Genomic DNA, 24647 nt, shown 5'->3' on the forward strand with positions numbered 1-24647 from the left:
CGGGACCAGTTCCTGCTTCTTTTTGGGATGACAAAAAGGGAAAAAGATGTGGAGGAGGTAAGGAAAGAGGTGTAGGTAGTGCGTTTACATGCCAGGGGAGATCAGCTTGCCCTCAGCACGGCTGTTGGGGTGCCAGCCGCCGGCGTGGGGGAAGCGCCAAGCTCCTTCTGGTAATCGCGAATGCGGGCCTCCAGCTCGGGACGGAAGTGGCGGATCAGACCCTGGATGGGCCAGGCGAAGGCCTCACCCAGAGCGCAGATAGTGTGACCCTCGACCTGCTTGGTGAGCTCCTGGAGCATGTCGATCTCACGCTCACGGGCGTTTCCGGTCTCCATACGCTGCATCATCTGCATGGTCCACTTGCTGCCCTCACGGCAGGGAGTGCACTGACCACAAGACTCGTGCTTGTAGAAGGATGACAGACGGGAGATAGAGCGGACGATGTCTGTGGACTTGTCCATGACAATGACGGCAGCTGTACCGAGACCGGTCTGGGAATCCTTAAGGGCGTCGAAGTCCATGAGCTGGTTGTCGGCAACGGACTTGGGGATCACGGGAGTGGAAGAACCACCGGGGATGACGGCGAGCAGGTTATCCCAGCCACCACGGACACCTCCACAGTGCTTCTCGATAAGGTCGCGCAGGGAAATGGACATCTCCTCCTCAACTGTGACGGGGTTGTTGACGTGACCGGAGATACAGAACAGCTTGGTACCGGCGTTACGCTCACGACCGAATGAAGAGAACCAGTTGGCACCACGGCGCATGATTGTGGGAACAACGGCAACGGTCTCGACGTTGGTGACTGTGCTAGGGCAACCGAACAAACCGACGGCAGCGGGGAATGGAGGCTTGAGACGGGGCTTGCCGGCCTTGCCTTCAATGGATTCAATGAGGGAGGTCTCCTCACCACAAATGTATGCGCCCATTCCACGGTGAATGTAGACGTCGAAGTCGTATCCGGTACCGCACGCGTTCTTGCCGATCAGGCCAGCCTCGTAGGCCTCGTTGATGGCCTTCTGGAGGACGGCGGCCTCGTGGTAGAACTCACCACGAATGTAAATGTAGGCGGCGTTCGCGTTCATGGCACGTCCCACCACCAAGCAACCCTCGATCAGCTTCTGGGGGTCCTTGCGCATGATTTCTCGGTCCTTGCAGGTACCGGGCTCACCCTCATCAGCATTGACGACCAGGTAACGGGGGCGAGGGTCCTTGTCCCAATCCTTGAAGTTCATGAAAGACTGTCGAGTAACGGATTAGCCCCGTTAACCCCAAACACTCACATTTCGCCAAACCGCGAACATGCCACTTACGTATTTCAATCCTGAGGGGAAACCAGCACCACCACGTCCACGGAGGCCAGAGGCCTTGATCTCAGAGATGAGCTATGCGGATGATTAGCAATTGATATTTCCCAGTCCATCCAATTGTGCGACAACCCACCCAATCATCACCCTTCAGAACCATATCCTTGGTGCGGTGCCAGTCACCATACTTCATTGATGACTTCAGATCAGCTCCATGGTGACCGTACAAGTTGGTGAAGATTCGATCTTGGTCTCGGAGTCCGCCATAGTGCTTCACGGGGGGTGCTTCCGATACGGTTGCGAAGGAGCGGGCGGCCGCTCCCTGGGCGCGGAGGGAGCGGGTCGAAAGGTGAGAAAGGGAGGAGGTGGAGGGAGCCGCCGCTCGAGATATCATGATGACGGCGGGAATTGACAATTCGTGGTGAGGGTCAAGGGTCGTGGAGGGAGAGGGAAGGGAGTCGTGGAGCTCACGGCAATTCCTGCGCTTGCTGAATGATCCGCCTTTACGCAGGATCTGATTGGGTATTGGTCCCACACGTGACCCATGCTGAGTCAGTGGCTCGCGATTCGCTGATGACGGTATGACAGCCTCGTGAATCAGGCATAAATTTACCGTTTTAGGAACACATACTAACCCTTTCGGGGTATAAAACTAAGCAGGGCCTATAATGTCACTGCAATTGAAATCATTCAATCCTCCATTTTGCTTACACTTAGGTATAACAGAGGTCTAAGTCAACATATAATGTCACTGCCAAATCATTGAGTTCCTTCTCTACGGAATCCTCAAGTTTACCGCTTCATGTCTTTAGTTTGTCCTACTTTGGTCTCCCTTTTAGGCTTCCCTTTCAGGAGCCTCTGATATCAGTTCTTCAACATAATAGGTCAATCATATTGAGGTCTGAAGCACCTGTGATCTATCACTTCTACTCTTCTTGTGGGATATAGAGAACAGGCTGTTTGTTCAAACGCAGAGGCCCATCCATCTTCAGAATCTGCAATGGCTCAAGTGGAAGCATGACCATTTCAGAGCTCGCCACAATCCACGACCACTCAATCCATTCTGGGCTCAGCCACCCGCTGTTCTGATCAAGCCAATCGACGCCATCAGCAGATGCCAACTGGCCCGGCTGTGCCAAAGTAATATAGTTCTGGAACAAGCCAAGAACATCCCTCGACTGTTCAAGATCAGGGTGGACGTTGTCAATGATATCCGAAGACAAAGGATAATTCTCAAGTAAGAACGCCAACCACCGAGTAACACGCGATGGCAATTTCGACCGTGCCTCGGGAGAGTTGTAAGTAGCAATGAACAAGCAAATCAACGTAGCGAACAGGTTCGTCGGATCAGTTGGCATAGCTGGGACTTCTGGGCCTGTAGTTTGCACAATACGGTTGAAGCATGCCTGGGCTGGACCCTGCATCTCTGATGGGAAGAGGTTGAACATCTCAACTAATCTGAACAACTGTCCGTTATTGGTGAGTATAGACGGACGCTCCAAGATGCGGACGCGGATTCGAGATAAAACATCGTCGGGGAGAAGACCTGCTGGAATGCGAGCGTCGTGCTCACTTAATAATGACTTGGTATCTTCCCAACTGGAGCCTCGTCCATGAGCTCGGCCACGGGAGATGGTCCATAGGGCTATGATCAAGGCAGACTCGTCTATCGTGATGAGACTATCTCGGTAGATCTTCGCATGGATCTGGTTAAGTGTTTTTGGCTGCGAGGGGAGATCTTCTGCGCTGGCTTTGAGATTAATTGCGTGGGCCATTAGCTCAAAGCTCATCTGTGCTAATGCGGCATAGATGCAATGATCGTTTCCGTAGGCTGAGGGAATCCGAATAGAGTCCTTGGTAATTTCCATCATCTTGCGTTCGCGTAGATTGGACTCCATAATCGTCAACGCATTGAACAAGGCCGGTGAGAAGATAGAGTGTTCCATCATTGTGTCTGGGCCCAAGAGAGGATAGTATGGATTGAAAATGTAATAGTGATTTTCCGTCGCTTTGGCCAGTTCTGGGAACATCTCAATCTGCCGAGCCTTGGCCTTGCTCAATGGGCTGTCGGGCTTCACGCCTAACTGAACAATGCGGTAATCAGTAGGGTTATTTCTCAGACAGAACCCATAGTTGATCAATACTATTTGGTAATTAGTCCCGGTCTATTTTCAGCAATATGAATGTCAAGTACTCACATTGTTCGTTATTCCGAGGCCCATAATTGTTCGAAATCTCTGCGCCTGGTGCAACGTCCTCAAGCACAAGAAGTCCAATGTCTTCATCGCCCGCCCGCCACTCAACTTTAGCCATCGGCCGATGATTAGGCAGATCAATGAGCGGAAGCAAAGCCGAAACACCATCTTCAGGGAGATCAGCCGGCTCAACAGCCCCAGACAAAACCTTGGCCGAGAAAGCTCTCGAGGTAATAATAGTCGAAGCCCAAAGATACAGCTCCCTAAACAATCAGCAAAACATCGTCTGATATTGAAGCCCTAGAGGGAACACTCACCAAGTAAACGACTCAATGCCCTCAAACTCAAGCTCCTCAAGCCCCTCAATAGCCCGATCATACTTCTCAACCCATATCCGAATTCTCTCAGTAGCAGCCTCCGGAACACCAGTCCCAACAACCCAATCGACATCCTCACCATCAAAGAAAAGTGGCGTACTCAACTGTCCAGGCTGAGGTAACGTACGCAGATAAGGAAACCAAAATCCCTCCTCGCCCCTCAAATACTGAGCCATAAGAAAGAACGCAGAAGTCTCCTCGGGCCCAACACTCTCCATCCAAGAACGCGGGAACTCAACTCCATGATTGGGGAACGAGCCACGCGGCGAACTGTAATTCATGGCGTTGAACCAGGACATCGAGATGTTGATTGGAGTGTTGATTACTCGTGTTTCCTTTGCAATTGGCGTTGGCCAGTCTTTTTTCACTTGGAGGTGAACGCCGCGCGAGGCATCTGTGGCTATGCGCACGCTTTTGTCTACTTGGCCGCCATGTTGGGTGAACCAGTTTACTAGTTCTGTGTGGGCTTTCAGTGATGGGTCGACTGATCTGTGGCAGCTGGTCAGTTTTGGGGGTTTTATATTGGGGGTTTGGGCGATGACGTAGCGGGTTTTATCACTTACTCGGAGGGAGTCGCCATCTTTTTGAATGGCAAATTTGTGGATTGATTGGATCTATTTGATTTGGGTGACTCGCCGTCACAGATGTGAGATGGTTCTTGGGTTCTATCGGTTGAAGTGAGAAAAGAATTGCTGCGGGTTGGTGGGGCCCGCTTTTTGCCCGAACTCGATTTACTTCGTCTTCGGGGCTGTTCAGAAGAAGCTTGACTGAGAGCGTCTGATTCCAGCAATTATCGCAGGATTCTGTATCAATGTACGAAGCAACTGAATCTACTTTACTCTCAACAAAGCTTAAACGAAAAAAACAATCAATTCACGTCTCCAGACAACTATCGTACAGACAACCACCAACCACAACCTCCACCAAACCAAAGGCCATAGACGCGTGAGCCTATCCTAGGGAAGGGAGGATACACACGCAACACATGCAAAAGACGCAAAAGAAAACCAGATCAGGAATCAAGATAAGGAAGAAAAGAACACTCCATGCGGAACAGACAAATTCAAGGATCAATGGAAAAAGTGTATATACAAACGCCATGCCATCAAGACATTTGAATTGTCAAAATTCTCATGGCACAATATCGAGGATTAAATAAGAAGAAAAGCAGGCATCAACGCTTTAGCCGATGAAACGGATATGCAGCAAGCACCATTTTGCAATGGCATTGAAGACAGGGTCCACGGCCATGACCATGGTAAACGATAACTTCAAAGCTGACGTTAATTCGAGGTCGAAGATTTCCGGCCGGGAACTAAAATTTCAACTAGGCCATCATCCTCACCGTCACTGCTGTCGTTTTGCTCATCGTCGTAATGCGAGCTTACAGCCCGAGATCGACGGAATCCACTATACCGGCCTGGACCGGAGAGGTTGGAGTACCCGAGTGATTCGTTGATGATAGCCTCGTCTTCATCATCGTCGGAGTCGATCATGCCCAAGCTACTCGGTCCTACCATCTCGCCCATCTCGTCGTCATCATCTTCGACTTCGAGGGGGACACGGACTTGGCGTCTTACTGAGGCAGCGTGACCGTCGCCTTCGTCCTCGGATGAGTTTGTTGATAGCGAGTCTGGAGGGCTGAATCCTGAGTCTGGGAATGTTGGGGAGTGTTTGGCGTTTGCAGAGCCGAAGTCACTGTTGGGGAAGGCTGAGTTGCCGCCTTCGGCATCATCGTCAACTCCGGCGATGACGAAGGGATTTGTGGGCCAATCTGATTCTTGGTCTTCAATTTCTTCGCCTCGGGGCTCGTTGTCATCGTCTGGGTTTTCGGATTTTTCTTTCTGGGCTGCGAGACGTGCTGCTAGTTGACGACGAGCCCGAGATGGACCAAGGCTCAGGGGCGCTGGTGGCGGGGGTAAGATAGGAATAGGTTGGCTCGCTGAGTTTGATGACACCTAGCAAGTCAAGTTAGCAAATATGTTAACGCCTGGTAGCTTGTGTGTCGACAGGAACTGAGCGGCCTTGTACCCACTCAGCAGGGGATAACATGTAAACGAAGACGAATGATGGATGCATAGGAAATTGAAGACAGATGAATGGTGAACATTGTTGAAGAATTGACAAGATGCAGCTTGAGGATGATGTTGAAAACATGCGGGTTGGAGAACAGTCCCGTTTAGAGATACAAAAGTACAAAGTATGACCAAATAGGTAATATCGGATCTGGAGAATGCAGGAGGCCGACATCAATTCAACGCATTTCATGACTCGTCAATCATGCAGATGTCTGTTGGGTCGCCTCCTGCTACTCCGTTCGAGTTATCTGGGTTTCATGTTGAATTTCATCGACAAATGTCCGGACATGGGGGTAAGGGAAGGTATGCACGCGAAATCCGTTACGTATCACGCATCGTTATATCGTTCGAAAAAGGATTACCCACATTGTCAGTATCTTGATCGGCATTGCCGGCGTCTCTGTCGTCATGATCCTCCATTTCTTCATCTTCATCATCGTCACTTGAGCTAGCAAAGTCACTCAATAGGGAGGTGCCGCCACCACCAAATGCTCCACCGGACACGCTTCCGTGGTTGCTGAGATCGAAACTTTGGAAGTTTGAACCTCCACCGCCTCCATTCAAGCCTGCGTCAGCTAGGGCGGAAGAGCTCGAGAAGCCTTGGCTGGAGCTGGTATTGTTCAGGTTGGTCTGACGAGGTCCGACAGACATGTCAGGGCGGACACCGCCAAGAATGGCATTGTCACGCTCCCGGGTTTCGGAAAGAGTCTGTTCAACATAGTCGATCCAGGCTGGGTTCAGTACGCTTTCCATGACAGATCGCGAAAGCAGCTCTGGTGGGTGTCGCTCGCTGAACTTGACAACCTCCTCTGCAACGAGGGTTAGGTGGCCCATGTATCCGAGACGAATCTGCTTGGTGCGCTGGGTCTCTTCGCTGCGCTTTTGGCCTTCGACGATCGCGTTGGTGATGCGACCAGTATCGAAGACATCAACAGCAACAGCCCGGTTGTAGCCCCGCTCCATGGGCCCATTGAAGACTTGTTGAATTACATCGTAGACAACATTGTGAAGGAAGTTGTTCCATGGGAAGCGGAAGAAGAATCCCTAGAGTCAGTTAGTATTAGAAAGTAGACCCCAGAAGAAAAAGGACATCTTACCAGGATTGTTGGAACGACCTTGTTCTCCACAAACATTATCTTCAAGTAATCTCCAACCACTGGTTGGCCATCGGTATCAAGTTGGATGTATTGCTCAGCAGAATCCTCGTCGCCGCCATCATTGATGGCACTTGGTTCTTGAGTGGTTTCAGCGGCAGGGGCTTCAGTTGACTCTGCAGGTTGTTCGTTAGTCGAAAATAGAGGGGGCGGCACATCTTCGGGACGCGAGGCCACAGATTCAGATTGTTTATTATCGCTTGCAGGTGTCTCTTGCACGTCTTGCGGCTCATTATCGAGATTGATCTTATCAACCTGGTCAGGAAGACCAATGGAGGGTGATGAAGGTTCAGTGGATTCACTCGATGTTTGAGGCCCATCCGTTGTCTTGTCTTCTGGAGACTCCTTTCCGATCTTGAGGTCCTCAGTGGCAGTGACTTCTTCAACCGTCTCTTTGGGCTCTGAAACAGCATCGGCAGTGTTGTCGGCAGACTTCTTGTCTACCAGAACACCAGATGCACCGACATCCTCGAATCCTTCCTCTTCACCTGCGGGGGTGCTTCTGTGATTTTGATATCCTCTGGAGATCCGGACTCAAAGGCAGATGCACTTGTGAAATCGGCCGTGGTATCATTATAATCAACTCCAGAGTGCTCGTCGTGATGGGATTCAAAGACTCCCTCGCGAACCAACCTCTCCCTTTCGTCGTCTCTTTGCCGGATGTACTCATCACTGCCGGGTTCATTCAAAAGACCCATGTTACTGCAATGAAGTAGCTCGGCCATCAACTCGCATGTCTTGAATCGATCAAATCCGAGAGGCTCAATCTTGGCTCCCCATGCAGAGCTCAGTGTACCGCGGTCAACAGTCTTGAGCTTGGTGCCGTCGTGAATAGTGTATGTAGAGCTCTGGATGAGACTCATGAATTGAGGAATGTGTTGAGCAAAGAGGCGCAGCAGTGTCCCAAGGTAGATTGGGTCATATGTGCTGAGCATGGTATCGGGTCCGCCGAGGCTCTCCGGGTCATAATCGGAGTTATTCTTGCGAATCACCTCAATAACAATGCCAACGCCCACTGTCAATGGATTTCCACCCTTGAGCATTGCATCAATCAGCTGTTGCACACATTGGGCCGAGACAAGTTGGCGCGTTAAGCTGTTAGGACCAATACATGACTGGTCATTGGGGCTCGCGTTTGCGGAGATGGTGATAATTGCTTTAAGGAAATCGCCTGCAGAGGTTTGCACGGAGGCCGGGCGTTCAGGGGATAAGAATGATAGAAGGGTCGGAATGAGATCTTGGGACTTGAGCCAGTCGACGGTTCCCTGGCCACCCTCGGCCTTCTCCAGACTAATGATCTTTAGGAGGAGATCCATAACCATCGGGTTATCAACGTGTTGCAGCAAAGCGGGAACAATTCCATCAAGGGACTTGAGGAACTCGAGCATCTCCTCGGTCTTCTTATCGAGCAGTGTCTCGTTTACTTTCGTAAAGTAACTTGCCTGCAGAGAATCAAGAGGAGGGGATCGTCGCAGGAAGCCCCAAAAGTCTCGCAGATATTCAGGGTTAGCCATCATTGATTCGAGAATGGACCATGTCTCTGATGAGAGAACTTCACAAGCGATGTAGGCATGCTTCAAGCGATTCTTCTCCATCTTTTCCAGATCCTCCGAGTCAAGGATACCCTTCAACGGATCCGATGCCTTTTCCTCTTTTTCGGCATCGGTCTCCTCCGTGCCATCACTGTCCTTCTTAGGAGCATCTTTCGTGTTGGAATCATCGTCATTGTCTTCATCTTCATTCAAAAGACTGGGCGCGATCACATAGTCCATAAGGCGTTTCAAGACATGATCCTCGCGCAGGTATTCTATGAGTTTTGTATTAAGCTGTTTCAGTTCTTGAATGATCTCCGGCTCATCCAGGAGATCCTCGAGCGTAACATCAGGCTTGTCGAGCAGGGTATCGATGGTGGAGATACTCGCATATCCCCCAAAGCGCCAAAACATGATGGAGTATATCGCCGAGGACTATGTTTCATGGAAGGATTTCGTTACGTTTCGTTCGTCTCCGAGGTATCGTAACGGAGCGGTCTATGGTACAAGGGGCTGGTAGACGGCGTTCTCAGGAGCAGTTGCGCGACAGGCCGATCACCGGTAAGCGTGGTGTCCACACACAGAGGCCAGGTCGCGCAGGTCGAGTGGGGTATGTCGGGGGGCCGTCACCTAGAAGGAACTAGCAATGGGAGCTGCGAAAGGAAAGATGATTGAAGCGATCTAGCGCTGGGTAGAGGAGAGAGATCAGCGATCAAGTTCAGATGCCTGCATCACCTGCATCACCTGCAACCCCGATGAGGCGTGTCCCCCGTGAGGTCCAGCCTCACCGGAGTGGCTGCGATGGAATCGGAGCGTGAGGGAATAGCCAAGGGAATTGCAACGCGATGGGTAGGCGCTGGGTCTAGAGCCTGTGCCCTTGATAGATCATACCTTCAATCTTGAGCAATGAGGGAGTGACGAAGAAAGATAGAAATTGAGATCTCCCTGTGGGTTTGATGGGGAAGAGGAAAAATAGGAAGAAATGGGGATCGCAGTGAGAGAGTCAAAATGAGAAGACTCAAGTAGGCTGGACTGGCGACTCAACACCTGTCCATAGGAAGTGAGGAGGAGGAGAGGTGTGAAGCTGTGATCGATTACTGATCCCGGAGGGCGGAACACACACAGTGCGGGACCACGAACTAACTTGATATGAACTGATATCTCGATCCTAGTCTACCTGGAGTGGTCCTACTCTACATTTATATGTATATAGGTATATATTCCAGTAGTTTTATCTCAGTCTCTATTTCTGCGAATTTCTGACATTCTCATTTTGATCTCGGGATCTGTCTGCATCGTGGTGGTGGGTACTAGGTACAGCCCCTCCCCGCCAGATTTGTGTGCTGAAGAAAGTACCCAATACCTGTCGTGTCCTGTCCCACGTTGAATGTCGTAGAATTCAGCTGACGAAAATAAATCATCTGACAAGCCTGAAAGCCCTGCAGTCAGGTTGAAGCTGACAGTTGGAGTTCAGAGCTGAAACAGTATCACGTGTAATCTCTGGCCTGAGGCCCCCCACTGACGTTGCTCCGCATTAAACACATACATCAACACTATACACTACACAGCACACGCAAAGTGAAGCGTGAAGCTCTGGTTCTTGTGCTTCCCCCTGTTTGTCCCAGCAATTGGGTACTATACCCTCTTGGCCCACTGATCTCGACCCTAAGCTTTGGCCACACCTCTGGACCCGACCCTCAAGCTCCAATCCAAACAACTCCAATCCCCCAGCCCACCATGAACCGACTATTCGGCACAAGGAGTACGGCTCCCAAGCCGACTCTAGAAGGCGCCATATCAAATGTACAGAGAACCCCCCCCCCCATCCCCAATTCAAGCCTATCACCCAAGCAGCTACATCCTCAGCCACACACACCCCTCTTACCAAACCCCCACTAACAGCACACCAGGTCGACACCCGGGTATCAAGCATAGACGTGAAACTGGCAGCGTTAAACTCGGAACTGCAAACCTACCAATCGAAAATCGCCAAGATGCGCGACGGACCCGGCAAAACCGCGCTGCGCCAAAAAGCCCTGAAAGTGCTCCAACGCCGCAAACAATACGAATCCCAGCGCGATCAGCTCTCCCAGCAAAGCTGGAATATGGAGCAGGCGGGCATGATGCAAGATAATCTCAAGAACGTCATGACGACGGTCGACGCAATGAAGACGACAACGAAGGAATTGAAGAAGCAGTATGGAAAAGTCGATATCGATAAGATCGAGCAGATGCAGGATGAGATGGCAGATTTAATGGAGGTTGGGAATGAGATCAACGAGAGTATCTCGCGAGCCTATGATGTTCCTGAGGATGTTGATGAGGCTGAGTTGGACGCTGAGCTTGAGGCGCTTGGTGAGGAGTCGATGTTTGAGAGTGGTATTGGTGAGAGTGCTATGCCTAGTTTCTTGCAGGATGAGGTCGCGCCACCGCAGTTTATTGATGAACCCCCTGAGCAGGCTAAGGTCAAGGAGGCTGCTGGGGGCCTTGGGTAGTTCTTTCAGCGTGCTTCTATATCTATCTGGTGTCAGGCAGCGGATTTTATTTGGTGTTTTTTTTTTTAGCTTGCAGTATGTATTTCATTGTTTTTGAAGCGCCCATATGAACATATTGAACCGTTTCTCTGAGGTATTGAATAGAACACCTGGGGATTTTTACATGCCTGGCTTGTAGGATTTCTATCAAGAGGCCTTGCCCATGCCTAGTAAAACCAGCAGGGCCACATTCATCACAACGATGATGACCCACACAATGACTGAAATGACTGAAGTAACGATATTGTTCCGCATGGGAACTTCGGTGATTTCCACTTCACCCACTTGCTCACTGGGCTCTTCTGTCTTCACAGTCATGTAGCGATTGAGACAGGTGAACCAGATCAACGGAGCAGAAACAAATGGCAGGATAACACTAAGAACAACCTGGCTCGCTGTCAGAGTCTTGTTCAGACCATCCTTACCAACAGCTGCAGCAATAATGATACTAGGAATGATACTGATGGAGCGAGTGATGAGTCTTCGAAGCCAAGGTCTGATGGTCCAGTTGAGCATTCCTTCGCTGACCATTTGTCCCGCAATCGTGCAAACAATACCAGCAGAGATACCCGACAAGAGCAAAGCCAAGGCAAAGACCAATCCGGCGGCGGGTGCGATTGACGAAGACAGCAGTTTGTGGATACCAAAGAGGTCGGCATCAGCACCACCAGGGACTTGGTAAAGGGCAGCTCCGGCAACAATGAGAATGGCACTGTTGACGAACAGTGCGAAGGTGAAGAGGGACACGGCCAGCTCAATGATCGAATATTTCATACAACCTCGGATTGCATGAATGGAAGGACGGTATTCGACTTCGCCGCCAGTGCTACCCAGGGGCACCGTGGATTGTACGTAACCGGCTGTGACGTCGAAGTCTTTCAGTCGAGATTGAACCACTCCACTCCCTAAGAAGAGGGAGTGTGGCATAACTGTAGCGCCAAGGATTCCACAGCTCTGGTAGAGACTAATTATGGGTTAGTATTTGCCTTTGTAAGACGAGGAAACAACACGTACCCTTCTGATTGAATGATAGCCGAGGAAGGCAGGTAACCCCGGAAGACTTCGCCAATAGACTGCTCATGAACGAGGGAGAGCTGAATGCAGAAGCAAACAACCACCGCTAAGACCAAGGCCATGACGAAGAATTCAAACAATCGTAGTCCCCACATCGCCCCATTGGGTCGATAGAAGATGAGAATAAACAGAACATCAACCAAGGTGATGGCACATCCAGCCACCAAGGGAATGTTCAAGAGCAAGTTCAATGCAATCGCCGATCCAACCACCTCGGCAATATCAGTAGCCACGATGGCCGCCTCGGACAGGATATACAGTGTAATCACCATCCATTTGGGCAGATGAGCTCGGCAATTCTCCGCCAAGTTCAGGCCCGTCACAGAACCTAGCTTGATGCACAGGGACTGCAGCAGGATAGCAAACAGATTGGAAACGAGAACGATAAACAGCAAGGCATACTTGAACTCCGCACCGGCCGCAACATCTGTGGCATAGTTGCCTGGGTCAATATATGCAACCGCAATGAGGAAACCAGGCCCAATGAAGTGGCCGAACTTGGCCAGACTACGGGCGCAGTGCAGCGCAGAGTCTTTGAAATAGGTTAAGAATGGACGGCGAGGTGATCCGCTGGTCCTCGGGGGTGAATCACCTCCCGAGTGAGCAGCGATCACTTCGCCACTGGGTCCTTTTTCTTTTTCGGGATCCCGATCGTGCAGACTGCGCGGTCCCTCGTTGATCGATAACGTGTCGTCCCCTGCTGAGTTGGCCGAGTTGGCATGTCTGCGATGGACCCGTGAATTTGCCAGGCCATTGAAGTCATTGCGAGTCGTGGTATCTGGACTGAAGGGCGGTGGGCTCTGGTTCCAGCTCGGATTCTGGAGCGTGTCATCTGTGCGCGAGGGGCAATTCATCTTTGCGTAGGATGAAGAGGAGCAGGAGCAAGAAACCAGATTCCGGTTTCACAATCTGAGAGGCAAGAAGCTTGATTTCTGGGGTTGATCGGGTGATGCTCGGTTCATCGGGGCTACACGAGAATCCGCGTTAACCTTGTGGGGGAGGCCCGAATGCGCCCGGGGTTGTTCCCGTGTTGGGTCTCTACACTGGGTCTGCATGGACTGTGTGGACTGTGTGGACTGTGTGGGCTGTATAGACTGGGTTGACTGTAGGGCAGAGAATAAGTGAGAATTGTTGCCATCATTCTTGTTTTTGTTGTGGCCTGGTTCAGCATATTAGACCTGAGGCCGGAAGCACGCAAACGGCCAAAGTGTGAATGGCCCACGTCCACCGTTAGAATGCGATAAAGCCTCGGGACATGCATAATCAGAAGATCTGGAACTGAGGGGTGATTATGGATCCGTTGGATCCGTTGGAGATGTGTTGATATGTTATGGATATGCATGGAGTAGGGGTGTGTTGGCAGAGTAATCCACCGGGGAAACGAGAATCTATTTATTGATCGGGTGACCATGACACGAAGAGTCTCCAATACTGGACTGCAAATAACGTTCCATCATATAGAACATGACAATTCAGAGAGGGAAGTTATTCACGCAGCAGACGGAAGTTGTATGGTTCATGTTGCTGTAGGAGGGAGTATACTACTGTAGACAATGGACAACGCCGCATTCGGCCAAACACAAACATCTCAACCAACTGCAAGGATTCGCTGCAAAGGACAGGCCAATGATGCAGATACACACTCCATGGACATGCAAATGCAAGATGACCGACAATATGACATGGGCCTCAAGTCCGCCTTCACCGCCGACGCGTTGCCCCTCGCAACCTGCCTATCCGCACGTTGTTTACTTCGACCCCAGTGATCGGCTTGGCCTAGTTCGAGGACAATCTTGAGACTCGATGACGGAACTCTTCATATTTCCCCCACAAACCCCTTCTTCTTTTCCACTTTGCTTGTGTTTTCTCTTTGCTCTGCCTTGCGTGTGTTTCCTATCCCGTGAGTACTGCAACTATCCGGACTCGGTTGAGGTAACTAACTCCGTCAGTTGCTGGTCAAAGAGGATAGCAATGGCTGCCAGTGCATCTGGTCCTCAGATCTTCGACGATGCCAACCGATCTCCCGGCAAGACGTCCATGTTCCGGGCCATAATGTCGCCCAAGAGTCATAAACGAAACCAATCGGCCGACGATGCCGTGGCCCCGCGACCTCTGCAGCGAAACAAGCCATCCGAGAATACATATCCATTTGGTGACAACTCGACTCCCCTGGACGGGTATCATCCGCTGGGTGAGATCGTCCCCAACAGAGATGCGGGGGACAACGGAGTCTCCGCCCCAAAGATGGACAAAATGCCCAAGGGGCCCATGCATAAGAAGACAAAGAGTGCTGTCTCTCTGAAGTCATTGCGAAGTTACATGGAGCGGAAGGATGGGAAGTCAGAGGAGCAAGCGAATGAAGGAGAGGTGTTGTCTCCCAAGAAGGCTAAATCATCCACCAGTCTCTCGGCCATCCTCAAGCGATCCCAGCGTGGGCGCAAGGGCGATGGATCGAAGCAGTCTCGCGACAAGGAGAACCGCAGCCCAACTGACTTGATCGATAATATGCCCTACCCAATGTGGGGTGGGGATGGGCCTCACGACGCACCATCCGCTCATCGAGAGTCTGTCGGTCGACCGAGGCCCACCTCGACTATTGACACACGACGAACTATGGCGGAGGAAGTCTCCCTTTACACCCCCAAAGGATACGGCCCATCCCAGCAACGCAACTTTTACGACTACCACCAACCATCGATCACGAGAGGCAGTGATACGAAGCCTCGTCCGAAGTCTGACATTCTGACTGGCAATCGGAAGGTGAAGGATCTCTTTAGTTTGCAACGCGCAACGTCGCGGGAAAATGAGTCTGCTGCACAAGCCGACAATGTTTCTATTAAGAGCAGAGGACCTCCCAGTCCTCGGAAAGCGGCTCCCCCTTCGGTGAAAGAGGAGCCTAAGCGGTTGTCTCGTGTGCAGGCCGCCATCTCCGTGTTCAACGCAAAAGAGAGAGATGCGGATGTGCACCAGCATTTGAACTCGAAGGATCTCGAGAGCGAATTCGAAAAGTTGCTGGTATGTGAATGCCACGCAGAAGAGTCACGTTGATGGCCGAGCTAACATACCTTTAGGATGCGAGAAATATTCCCCATAACATGCGAGACAAGATGCGATCACTCGACACCAACATCAAGGCGGACTTTATTCAGAAGGATAGAACGGAGAATACTCCCCTCAGTGCAGGGACCGGTGACAGTCGCCGAGGTCGCGGAAAAGAATCGCAGGACAACCAATCTCAAGATCGGAAGGGCTCGCGCTCACGGTCTAGAAGTCGCGGATTTACCCTGACCAAAGGTCCATCCTCACCGGGTAAGAAGATACGGCGGGACAGTGAAGCCTCCAACCGTCGTCCAAAATCCGTCGACTTGTCCCAGCCTGTTGGTGTCTATACGACCCTCTCAGCTGCGGGTTCTACTGCGTCACTTGCTGAGGCGGCAGCTGTTGATACTGCAGCGGATCCTTCTGACTTTGTACACTACCTGCGAGAGATCCAGAAGCCTGAGATGGTGGAAGTTGGTAAGATGCACAAACTGCGCCTTCTTCTTCGCAACGAGACTGTCCACTGGGTCAATGGTTTCATCATCGAGGGGGGTATGGATGAGATTGTGCAGCTTCTCTACCGAATTATGAACATGACCTGGAGGTGTGTATAATTTCAGCTATCTCAGATGAATGCCCACTGACATTGTCGCAGAGAGGATCACGAAGATACACTTTTGCACGAGGCACTGCTTTGCCTGAAGGCTCTTTGCACCACTTCTGTCGCCCTGGCTCATCTCTCATCCATTGAAGATGAGCTCTTCCCCGCGCTGCTGAAAATGCTTTTTGATGAGGAGAAGAAGGGCCCTAGCGAGTTCACTACGCGAGGGATCATTGCCAACCTACTGTTCACCCAGCTTTCCACTGCTCCCGCTGGTGAGATGGCAGTCAGGCGCACTAGGCAGATCCTCGGCTACCTGCATGACCCGGCGCCACCAGAGGGCAACCAGCCGCTCTCCTTCATTGCCAATATCTACCAATCCCGGCCATACCGTGTGTGGTGCAAGGAAGTCACCAACGTTACCAAGGAGGTGTTCTGGATTTTCCTGCACCATCTGAATGTCATTCCCCTCCCCAAGACTGAGGACACGTCTGGTGAAAAGTCACCGGAAGACACTCGCCCCTATGTTGAACGTCACTTCCCACCCCCTCGTGCTCCCGTCCCAGCTGCTCCTTACGTTGGTGGTGTCGAGTGGGATGCAACGAACTACCTCGCCGCACACCTCGATCTTGTGAACGGCCTTATTGCCTCTCTTCCCTCCCCAGATGAACGTAACCAACTCCGCACCGAGCTCCGCTCCTCCGGCTTCGAGAAAGTCATGGGTGGCAGCTTGCGCACCTGTAAGGAAAAGTTCTACTCTTCCGTGCATGACTGCCTGCGCACCTGGGTTGCCGCCGCCGCAGACGATGGCTGGCCATACACCTTCGTTCGCGAAGGCCCACCTCGCGCTGGCGAGCCCGGATCCCCTACCAAATCCCCGAAGAAGGTAGCCCCAGGTAGCCCGAGGAAGGGTTTAGTCGATGAGCGACCCCCAAAGCTCGAGTTAGCCCTCGACTTCTCCGATAATCGTCCAGCTCCAGGCCCGGCCACCCCGTCCAGCGACCTGCGCAGCTGGCTCTAAGAGCTGGGTGCGCAACCCCCGGTTTCTATTTTAACGAATTTCCATTCCTCTTTGTCATTATTTTCCTAACCCTTTTCTTTTGCGTTTACACGTTATCATGACTCGGCGTTCGGGCTGCTCCTGCCCCTCTCATCTTAACTTTGCTGGTTTTTGTTTATCGTGATCTTCCTGCCCGGGCTTGGCCTGGGGATTTATGTGACTCTCTCAGCCTGTGGCTTTGATGTTGCTTCCAGGGCGTTTCTGGCATTTTTGGTGTTCTTGGTCTTTTGTTTGACTGCATTTTCCTTTTTTTTTTTTTTTTCTTGCTTTGCTCCCTTGCTTGTCCAGAGAACTCCTGCGGACATGATGTATTGAAGCCTCATATTGGCACAGGCGACGGTGATGAATGGAGGATGGCGAAGCTAGATCTTGATTCTTTCTGTTTCGTCTGTTTTCTCTGCTCTCTATTCTCTCCGTGGTACAGCGACGCCTGTTCATCCCACCGGATTTCCTCATGACAAAATGACAGATATGACAATTGAATGAATAGTCCCTACTTTTTCTTTTACTTTGGACTTTTACCGTCAACATTGTATGTAGCGTTTCTTGCCTGTTGGATTCTCACTTGATTGAATTTAGTTGCTATTCTCTCTCTCTCTCTCTCTCTCTCTACTTTTTCAATTCTCATTTGATACAGTTTATTTATGTTGTCGCTAAAAGTTCCGAGTTACTGTAACTTTAACATATAAACATACAAGTTGGGAATCTATCTCAATATCATACAACTATTGCCAATGCAAGAGATCAATAAACAAGGACACAAAAGTCCACTCCAGCTGACCTTACCTCACCTCTCCCCAAGACCCCGTTCACTCCTTTCGCTCCCTCCTAGGCTCCGGAGCCGGCGGTGCAGAGAAAACAGATTTGAGACCATCAAAGAAGGCTTCTCGTATCTGCAATTGCACAAACATTAGCCACAATATCAGGAAAGCGATGAGGATAGCAGGTAGTGCAAGTACGTACCCCATGGAAAGGCGTATTCTCCGTCTGCCATTCCATGAACAGAACAGCGTAGATGATAACAACTGCCGCGAAACAAAGTTAGTATGCATTCTTCCCTTGAGCCATCCGTCCATATATCACATCCCCAAGTCCAACATCTATCCTCGGAACTCAGATGGACAACACTCACATCCGATAACCACCCACTGCCCCAAGGTGACGGCCTTCATGAACTGAGGACGCGCGTACTTGAGCGCTGCTCGTCGGCGGTACTTGCGCTCGAGGCGGAACTGGTGTTTCGGGGAGAGCTTGGACATGTCTGGTGGCCATTGGCGCTTTGGTTGGTAAGGGCTGTAGTAGACATCGTCGAAGGAGGGGGGCGCGGTGTTTGTTGGTTTTGTTGTGGACATGCGGAAGGGGGTTTCTTTTGTTGCGGGTGTTGATTTGAAGGGTGTTGGTGGTGTTGTTGAGAACGTGCGCGGGGTGAGGGTTTGGAGTGTCGTGGTCTGGGATATTGTTAGTGATGTATCTAATGGGGCTTTTGTCTGTTTATTTGCTTGAAAGGTCAAGCCAAATGCGAGTGCGAGGGTATGGGTGACTTGGGGTTTTCGTACGAGGTGCCATGGTGCGCGGCTTGGGATTTTGCAGGCTGCGATTGTGTTTGTGGGGATGCAGCGCGCCGATGAGGCGGTTCTTAATGATTGTCGCAACATTTGGAGGTAGTCTGTGAGAAACCTCGTTCTTTGGATTTTGACGTTGTTGGTGTGAAGTTGGAGTTGGAGTTGGAGGTCGGAGAATCATTTGATTTTCTCCGCCCATCTCCACGCTCCGAGATGTTGGAGCTTTGCTGGCAGGCTCGTATTCTATTATCCTACTATCTAGATCTCTTAACCATAACTTCCAGTCGAGACCAAGCAGCCTCAACGGCATCTGGAATATCAACATGAGAAATAAATCCTCGTCCCCGGGGCCCATAGCCATCTTTATCATCCCTCAATCTGGGGATCTCCCCCATAATCAACTCTAGGAATCGACCTTGAGACCACAGTTCCGAGGTTGTCGAGATAGGGCATAATTCCCGAGTTCCCTCTGGAGACAATTGCATGCGCGGGACAAAGACCGGACAGCTGATTATCGAGACCGGGGACGGTGCATCTTCATACATCTTGACGAACGAAGCTCTAGTCCGGAGCATCATGGTAGGGTCTTGAATAACCATACACGTCCTCGGCGCTTGAAAACCGGCATCACCGAGGACCTTGCGACTGAAAGAGGCATTTTGCCCGCAATTCGTGGAGTCGGGCTCTAAAAGGATGCGGCATCCCTCTTTGGTGACGAGAGATCGATCGTAGAACTCATCTAGGATTCTCTCTAGGACTTTTGCTTCTGGGAGGTCTTGGATCTCATTTGCAATGCGTGAGAATATAGGGTGTGCTTTCACGGCATCATACAGCAGTGTGGTGGAGTGGCCGATTCCCCCGCAGAGCACCAGGGCTTTGGTGAGAGAGGGTCGTTGCTGGAGAGTTGCGAAGAGGACTTCGGCGCTGTGGAGAACTGCTGAGGCACAGATCACGATACAGTCGACTGGAGAGAGATCTTGCTGATTGTCACTGAGGAACTCAGAGACGAGGTTGATGTCTGCCGTCGACATGGTGGAATATGTGAAGGTGGGAGACCGGCTAAAAATAGACGACCCTCTCGCCTTCAGAGATCATCTCGATGATCCATCTCAGGCGTTCGCAAATTGGGAAGAAACAACGGCGATAAAAACAGGGCTAAAGAATGTTACGCATCTAACAGATCCAGCAATCACCAAGCCATAGGTCTTGGAGTATCCCCCTCCAACGCCTTGATCTGAAGCGCCAAAGTCCGCGAATGCCGGCGATTAGTAGACTGGCGTTCCGGGTATCAATACTCACTAACAGCCATGATTAATGCGACTACATTATATGGAGGATGGTGAGCTGAGCTACCAAAGGGAATCGTCGACAGCTCTCCTGGGCTCGTCTCAGCAATGACCCTATAGAGACTAGCGAGGTATTGTTAATGTCCCCATACCCGAACACGAAATCCCCTTCATGCCGTGTTGAGTATAGTGTCACGGCTGCCTGGCCTGGCGGAAACCACGAGGCCAAACACGGCACGGATTCTTATCTACGCCGCAAGCCGAGGGCGCTGGGCCCATGGAGGAGGGTTTCATTGACAGAAGTGACAGGCCGGCATAGGCCTGAACACACTCGATGTGCCAGGCGTTGACTCCAAATGATCGCTGTCAACTCCGGTCCATGGTCTACAAGGATAGATTTCTCTCTATTTCTTGCATCGGACTCTAAAACGGTCAAATAAAAGCCAAGCCGCGGGCTGTTCCTTCGCGCCACTAGCGTGGTCGATTGTCGTTTCGGCTTGAACCCTATTCCTTCGACTCCATACATCCACCGAAGATATTCCGGATTAATATATGGTTTGAAGATCTTTGCCGTGAAGGATGCTTAAAATATGATATGATATTCCTCGGTCAGAAAGCCCCCGGGAGATGGAGCCCTAATCAAAGGAGAGCAGATCGACCGAATTTAGGCTGATCGACTCGACCGGACTGAAATGTCAGGCCTTGAGACATACGATATTATATGAATATGGCCCATCTGCGACAGTGACCCCTGGTCCTCAGCGTGTTATTTTGCTTCGTGCGACTTCAGATATTGGCTTTCATGTCACAGGAGGCCTTGGCCAAAGTGCTGGCTGCGCCAGCCCTGGTGCCACCACCTGGTGTTACAGCCAATTTTGACAATCCTCCCAATGGAAACACTCTCGCCTGGGCTGTGACAACATTCTGTACGGTTGTGATAACGTTATGTATGTTTCTGCGTGTCTTTGCTCGATTGTGGCTGGACAAGCGAATTCGCATTGAAGAAGGTGAGTGGACGAATCTTCCATGGCGTGTAAGGAAATCCTACTGACAATTATCCTTCTTGACAGTGATGATGATTTGTGCATATGTATGCTGTTTTCCACACAACTCCACAATCCAATTGTTACTCGAGCACCCGAGATCGAGATCTAATCCCTGCCACTCTTACAGGGAGCTTACTGGGGTACAGCTTACGCCAGCTATGCCCTAATTTCATCACCCGGTTATTTCGTGCACACTTGGGACCTCACCAAGAAAGACCTCATTCGACCTCTATTTGTAAGATCGACTCTTTCGCAGTTACAATAAACAGAAATTAACGACCATACAACCAGCTCATCCTCGTCTACGGCTGCAGCTACTCAACAGTCATTCCATTGATCAAGATAGCCATCCTGATCGGCTGGTGTCGAGTCTTCGTCGCCGTTGATCGATCGAGAAACCTTTTCTGGTGGGGATGCATGTTCGTCAGTTGTATCCAGTGTGCCTGGGGAGTCGCCTGTATCATCCTCCTAAACATGCAATGCACTCCACACGAAGCGATCTGGTTATTCTACCTGCCTAGCAAATGCTATCCCCTCTCGAAGATCCTGCTTGTATCCTCCAGCATCCAGATCATATCCGATATCGTGATGTTTATCCTCCCACAAAAGATCATCTGGGGTCTCCAAATGAACTGGCAGAAGAAGCTAGGTGTATCTATCATCTTTGGCGTCGGTCTATCGTAAGTGGCCCTACCCCAACTCCAACCATTTTCCCTCTTCAAAACCAAGCCAAGCTCACAACTCCCAGCGCCCTAGTCACAGCCTGCTTCCGTCTCTCACACACAATAATTTTCGCGAATCAACCGGACAGCATGTACTTCATAGGACCTCTCCTGTTCTGGGCCTTCGGTGAAATGACCTGCGGCTTCTTCATCTTCAGCATGCCCTTCTTCTCAAAGCTGATTATCAAATCTGATCTACCCAGCCGAGTCAAGCGCGCTCTCGGCGACAACGGTGCTAAGAACAGCAACCTACCCTTCGAGAACCGACCCAGTCAGCCATCTGGTCCTGGTTCCGGCTCTGAGGGGTTTGCTAAACCGTGGATGAAACGGCGACACAAGAATCCTGAGACGACCTGGTCTCAGCTTGACGATGATGCTATACCGCTTGGGAATACTGGTCTTTCTGAGTCACGGGAGAATTTACATTTGAGGAGGGATTTGTCGGAGGATCGAAAAAGTGGGAGTGGGAGCGGTAATGAGAATGGGACTGGTGGTATTCAAGTGATGCATACAACTAACGTAACGGTTTCGAGGGAACCTAGTGCTGGTAGCGAGCTTTCCTCGATTACACCTTGGGTCCAAAAGGGGTAAATTTTGAGCCTAGTACTCTGAGTGCTGGCAACTTGGACACCTTTTGAGTTGGCATTTGGGAATGCAAATAATTATCAGATCTTGGCATGTTGCGCTACGGGGCCCCGGAGAAACAGTGGAAGCAAAGTCAAGTCGAGTAAAATAAAACAGAGTAAAGCAGAGTAGGGCCTTTCATTACGATGACTTTGTAGGATTCTTTTCATGGGATTATGGAAGGTCTTATTTATTCATTGTAAACGTAGTGGATTATACTTACTGTATGCAAGAGATTCAATGTGTCTTCTTTCATCCAATAAGGAATGCCGATTCCAGTCATTGCACAGCTGACGGTAAGTTCAGAGCTATAGAATAAATCGAGATCAAGCCTACGAATCAGAGAGAATAAGTTAGCATGTTACGAGCTTACTAAACGAGACTGAAATTGAGTAACTTAACTATATCAGGGTAAACACTAAAATTCAAGCTTACTGTAAGATGATGAATATCGCGCGTGATTCTAAGCAAAGCAATCCAACATATCCGATAGTAGCACATGATGATTATAACAATTGACTCATTTGAGTGGGTATTGCAACCCCTTGCTTTTAAAGAAAGGGAACTCATAAAGATTTAAAAGGAAAACAAGAAACTAAAGATATGATCTAGAGGTGGATACAAGTTGACAGCCGAGCTTCCCCACAAAGTTACAGAAACCCCTTGACTTTATATTACGCCCTATACAGTCCGCACTGCACTGATTGTTGATCTCCAGTATCAATGTCAGTAGAAATATCATCGGACCGAGTATATGACGTTGAGGCACATGCAATTTACATGTGGCCCCGGGGATCCCGTGACTCTGTCCGGATCAATGATGATGCGGGCAGATGGACCTCGGTAACTTGAGCGGATATGCGATGACGGCCAGCAACGGCCATTCAAAGGGGAAGTATCACCGATCTCACTCTACTTTTATAAATGACTGCTTTCCCCGGCCTGCACTAGCTTCTGAAATTCCATCTGACCCTTTTCCTTCAACCCTATACTCCCCCCTCCCTTCTCCATCCTACATTGACGTCATGTCTTCTGGTACGTAACATATGCAAGCCACACCGTACTCGGCTGAATATGGGTTTTGGTGGCCGTTGCGACGAGTGGACGCCAAAGAAAAAGTATGCTAACCTCGATCTATAGCTCAGCAACGCCTGAACCAGGTTTCCTCCCACTTCGGCAAGAAGGGAGCCGCTGCCCTCACCGAGAAGCACCCCGATGACATTGTCGTGACATGTGCCCTGCGAACTGCCCTCACCAAGGGTGGTAAGGGTGGCTTCAAGGATACCGCTGCTGCTGATCTGCTTGCCGGTGTCTTCAAGGCTGTCCTGGACAAGAGTGGTCTCGACCCCAAGGCCGTGGAGGACATTGCTGTTGGCTCTGTCCTCCCTCCCGGTGGTGGTGCCACTGAGTTCCGTGCCGCTGCTCTCGTGGCTGGCTTCCCCGAGACCACTGCTGTCAAGAGTCTCAACCGTCAATGCTCCAGTGGTCTCCAGGCCATTGCAGATATTGCCAACGGTATTCAGTCCGGCATGATCGACGTGGGTATTGGTGCTGGTGTCGAGAGCATGTCCTCTCAATATGGGTACGTACAGCGTATGATTTTCTCTCAACTCCATCTGACAATTTCTATAGACCCGGTGCCGTGACTGAGTTCTCCGAGCTCCTCGAGAACCACCCCGAGTCGGCTAACTGCAAGGTTCCCATGGGTGTTCTGTCCGAGAACATGGCCAAGGACCGTGGTGTGACCCGTGCTGCCCAGGACGCTTTCGCCGCCAACTCATACCAAAAGGCCCTCAAGGCTCAAAAGGCCGGTCTTTTCAACGAGGAGATCGCCCCCCTGGACGTGAAGTGGACCGACCCCAAGACCGGCGAGGAGAAGACCATCACCGTGAAGGCCGACGACGGCATCCGTGAGGGCATCACCGCCGAGTCTCTGGGCAAGATCAAGCCCGCCTTTGCCAAGGATGGTTCCATCCACGCTGGTAACGCCTCCCAGATCTCCGACGGTGCTGCCGCCGTCATCCTCATGAAGCGCTCCACCGCCGAGCGTCTGGGCCAGAAGATTATTGGCAAGTATGTTGCCGCCAGCATCGTCGGTGTCAAGCCCCTGCTCATGGGTGTTGGTCCCTGGAAGGCCATCCCCGTTGCTCTGGAGAAGGCCGGCATCACCAAGGATGATGTGGACATCTATGAGATCAACGAGGCCTTCGCTTCCCAGTGCGTCTGGTGTGTCAACGAGCTTGGCATCCCTCAGGAAAAGATCAACCCTAAGGGTGGTGCTATCGCTTTCGGTCACCCTCTTGGCTGCACTGGTGCCCGCCAGGTCAGCACTCTGTTTACTGAGTTGAAGCGCACAAACAAGAAGATCGGTGTCACCAGCATGTGTGTCGGTACCGGCATGGGTATGGCCGCTGTCTGGGTTGCCGAATAAGTAAAGCATATGCTTTCGATTGTAC

General features: G+C 50.9%; 10 protein-coding genes across 10 annotated transcripts; 5 read left to right on the top strand and 5 right to left on the bottom strand.

Moving 5' to 3' along the window:
- Nucleotides 1–101: 101 nt before the first annotated feature.
- N7511_005785 (NADH-quinone oxidoreductase subunit NuoF) lies at nucleotides 102–1701 on the bottom strand (the record flags this gene model as incomplete). The annotated part of the gene is made up of 3 exons (XM_057128162.1): nucleotides 102–1241; nucleotides 1314–1385; nucleotides 1444–1701. The coding sequence occupies 3 exons, from the start codon at nucleotides 1699–1701 to the stop codon at nucleotides 102–104; spliced, it is 1470 nt and encodes a 489-aa protein (XP_056984679.1).
- Nucleotides 1702–2233: 532 nt separating this feature from the next.
- Nucleotides 2234–4459, bottom strand: N7511_005786 (SET domain protein; the record flags this gene model as incomplete). The annotated part of the gene is made up of 4 exons (XM_057128163.1): nucleotides 2234–3450; nucleotides 3506–3765; nucleotides 3820–4368; nucleotides 4443–4459. 4 exons carry the CDS (start codon nucleotides 4457–4459, stop codon nucleotides 2234–2236), a joined length of 2043 nt encoding a protein of 680 aa, XP_056984680.1.
- Nucleotides 4460–5162: 703 nt separating this feature from the next.
- Nucleotides 5163–9057, bottom strand: N7511_005787 (SAPS family protein; the record flags this gene model as incomplete). Its single annotated transcript, XM_057128164.1, has 4 exons — nucleotides 5163–5837; nucleotides 6324–7001; nucleotides 7055–7599; nucleotides 7662–9057. The coding sequence occupies 4 exons, from the start codon at nucleotides 9055–9057 to the stop codon at nucleotides 5163–5165; spliced, it is 3294 nt and encodes a 1097-aa protein (XP_056984681.1).
- A 1323-nt stretch (nucleotides 9058–10380) lies between these two features.
- On the top strand, nucleotides 10381–11138 carry N7511_005788 (putative SNF7 family protein (Cta1); the record flags this gene model as incomplete). Its single annotated transcript, XM_057128165.1, has 2 exons — nucleotides 10381–10446; nucleotides 10554–11138. 2 exons carry the CDS (start codon nucleotides 10381–10383, stop codon nucleotides 11136–11138), a joined length of 651 nt encoding a protein of 216 aa, XP_056984682.1.
- A 186-nt stretch (nucleotides 11139–11324) lies between these two features.
- On the bottom strand, nucleotides 11325–13105 carry N7511_005789 (NRAMP family metal ion transporter; the record flags this gene model as incomplete). The annotated part of the gene is made up of 2 exons (XM_057128166.1): nucleotides 11325–12141; nucleotides 12192–13105. The coding sequence occupies 2 exons, from the start codon at nucleotides 13103–13105 to the stop codon at nucleotides 11325–11327; spliced, it is 1731 nt and encodes a 576-aa protein (XP_056984683.1).
- Nucleotides 13106–13804: 699 nt separating this feature from the next.
- On the top strand, nucleotides 13805–14017 carry N7511_005790 (uncharacterized protein; the record flags this gene model as incomplete). The annotated part of the gene is made up of 1 exon (XM_057128167.1): nucleotides 13805–14017. The coding sequence occupies one exon, from the start codon at nucleotides 13805–13807 to the stop codon at nucleotides 14015–14017; it is 213 nt and encodes a 70-aa protein (XP_056984684.1).
- A 205-nt stretch (nucleotides 14018–14222) lies between these two features.
- Nucleotides 14223–16912, top strand: N7511_005791 (uncharacterized protein; the record flags this gene model as incomplete). The annotated part of the gene is made up of 3 exons (XM_057128168.1): nucleotides 14223–15266; nucleotides 15323–15894; nucleotides 15946–16912. 3 exons carry the CDS (start codon nucleotides 14223–14225, stop codon nucleotides 16910–16912), a joined length of 2583 nt encoding a protein of 860 aa, XP_056984685.1.
- Nucleotides 16913–17760: 848 nt separating this feature from the next.
- Nucleotides 17761–19544, bottom strand: N7511_005792 (uncharacterized protein; the record flags this gene model as incomplete). Its single annotated transcript, XM_057128169.1, has 4 exons — nucleotides 17761–17844; nucleotides 17915–17976; nucleotides 18084–18399; nucleotides 18786–19544. The coding sequence occupies 4 exons, from the start codon at nucleotides 19542–19544 to the stop codon at nucleotides 17761–17763; spliced, it is 1221 nt and encodes a 406-aa protein (XP_056984686.1).
- A 1057-nt stretch (nucleotides 19545–20601) lies between these two features.
- N7511_005793 (uncharacterized protein) lies at nucleotides 20602–22158 on the top strand (the record flags this gene model as incomplete). The annotated part of the gene is made up of 4 exons (XM_057128170.1): nucleotides 20602–20832; nucleotides 20973–21080; nucleotides 21137–21525; nucleotides 21594–22158. 4 exons carry the CDS (start codon nucleotides 20602–20604, stop codon nucleotides 22156–22158), a joined length of 1293 nt encoding a protein of 430 aa, XP_056984687.1.
- A 1058-nt stretch (nucleotides 22159–23216) lies between these two features.
- Nucleotides 23217–24622, top strand: N7511_005794 (3-ketoacyl-coA thiolase peroxisomal A precursor; the record flags this gene model as incomplete). The annotated part of the gene is made up of 3 exons (XM_057128171.1): nucleotides 23217–23226; nucleotides 23332–23773; nucleotides 23824–24622. The coding sequence occupies 3 exons, from the start codon at nucleotides 23217–23219 to the stop codon at nucleotides 24620–24622; spliced, it is 1251 nt and encodes a 416-aa protein (XP_056984688.1).
- Between the last annotated feature and the right edge of the window lie 25 nt (nucleotides 24623–24647).

The sequence above is a fragment of the Penicillium nucicola genome, assembly GCF_028828085.1.
Source record: "Penicillium nucicola strain IBT 29836 chromosome Unknown utg000005l, whole genome shotgun sequence".
Lineage (NCBI taxonomy): Eukaryota > Fungi > Ascomycota > Eurotiomycetes > Eurotiales > Aspergillaceae > Penicillium > Penicillium nucicola.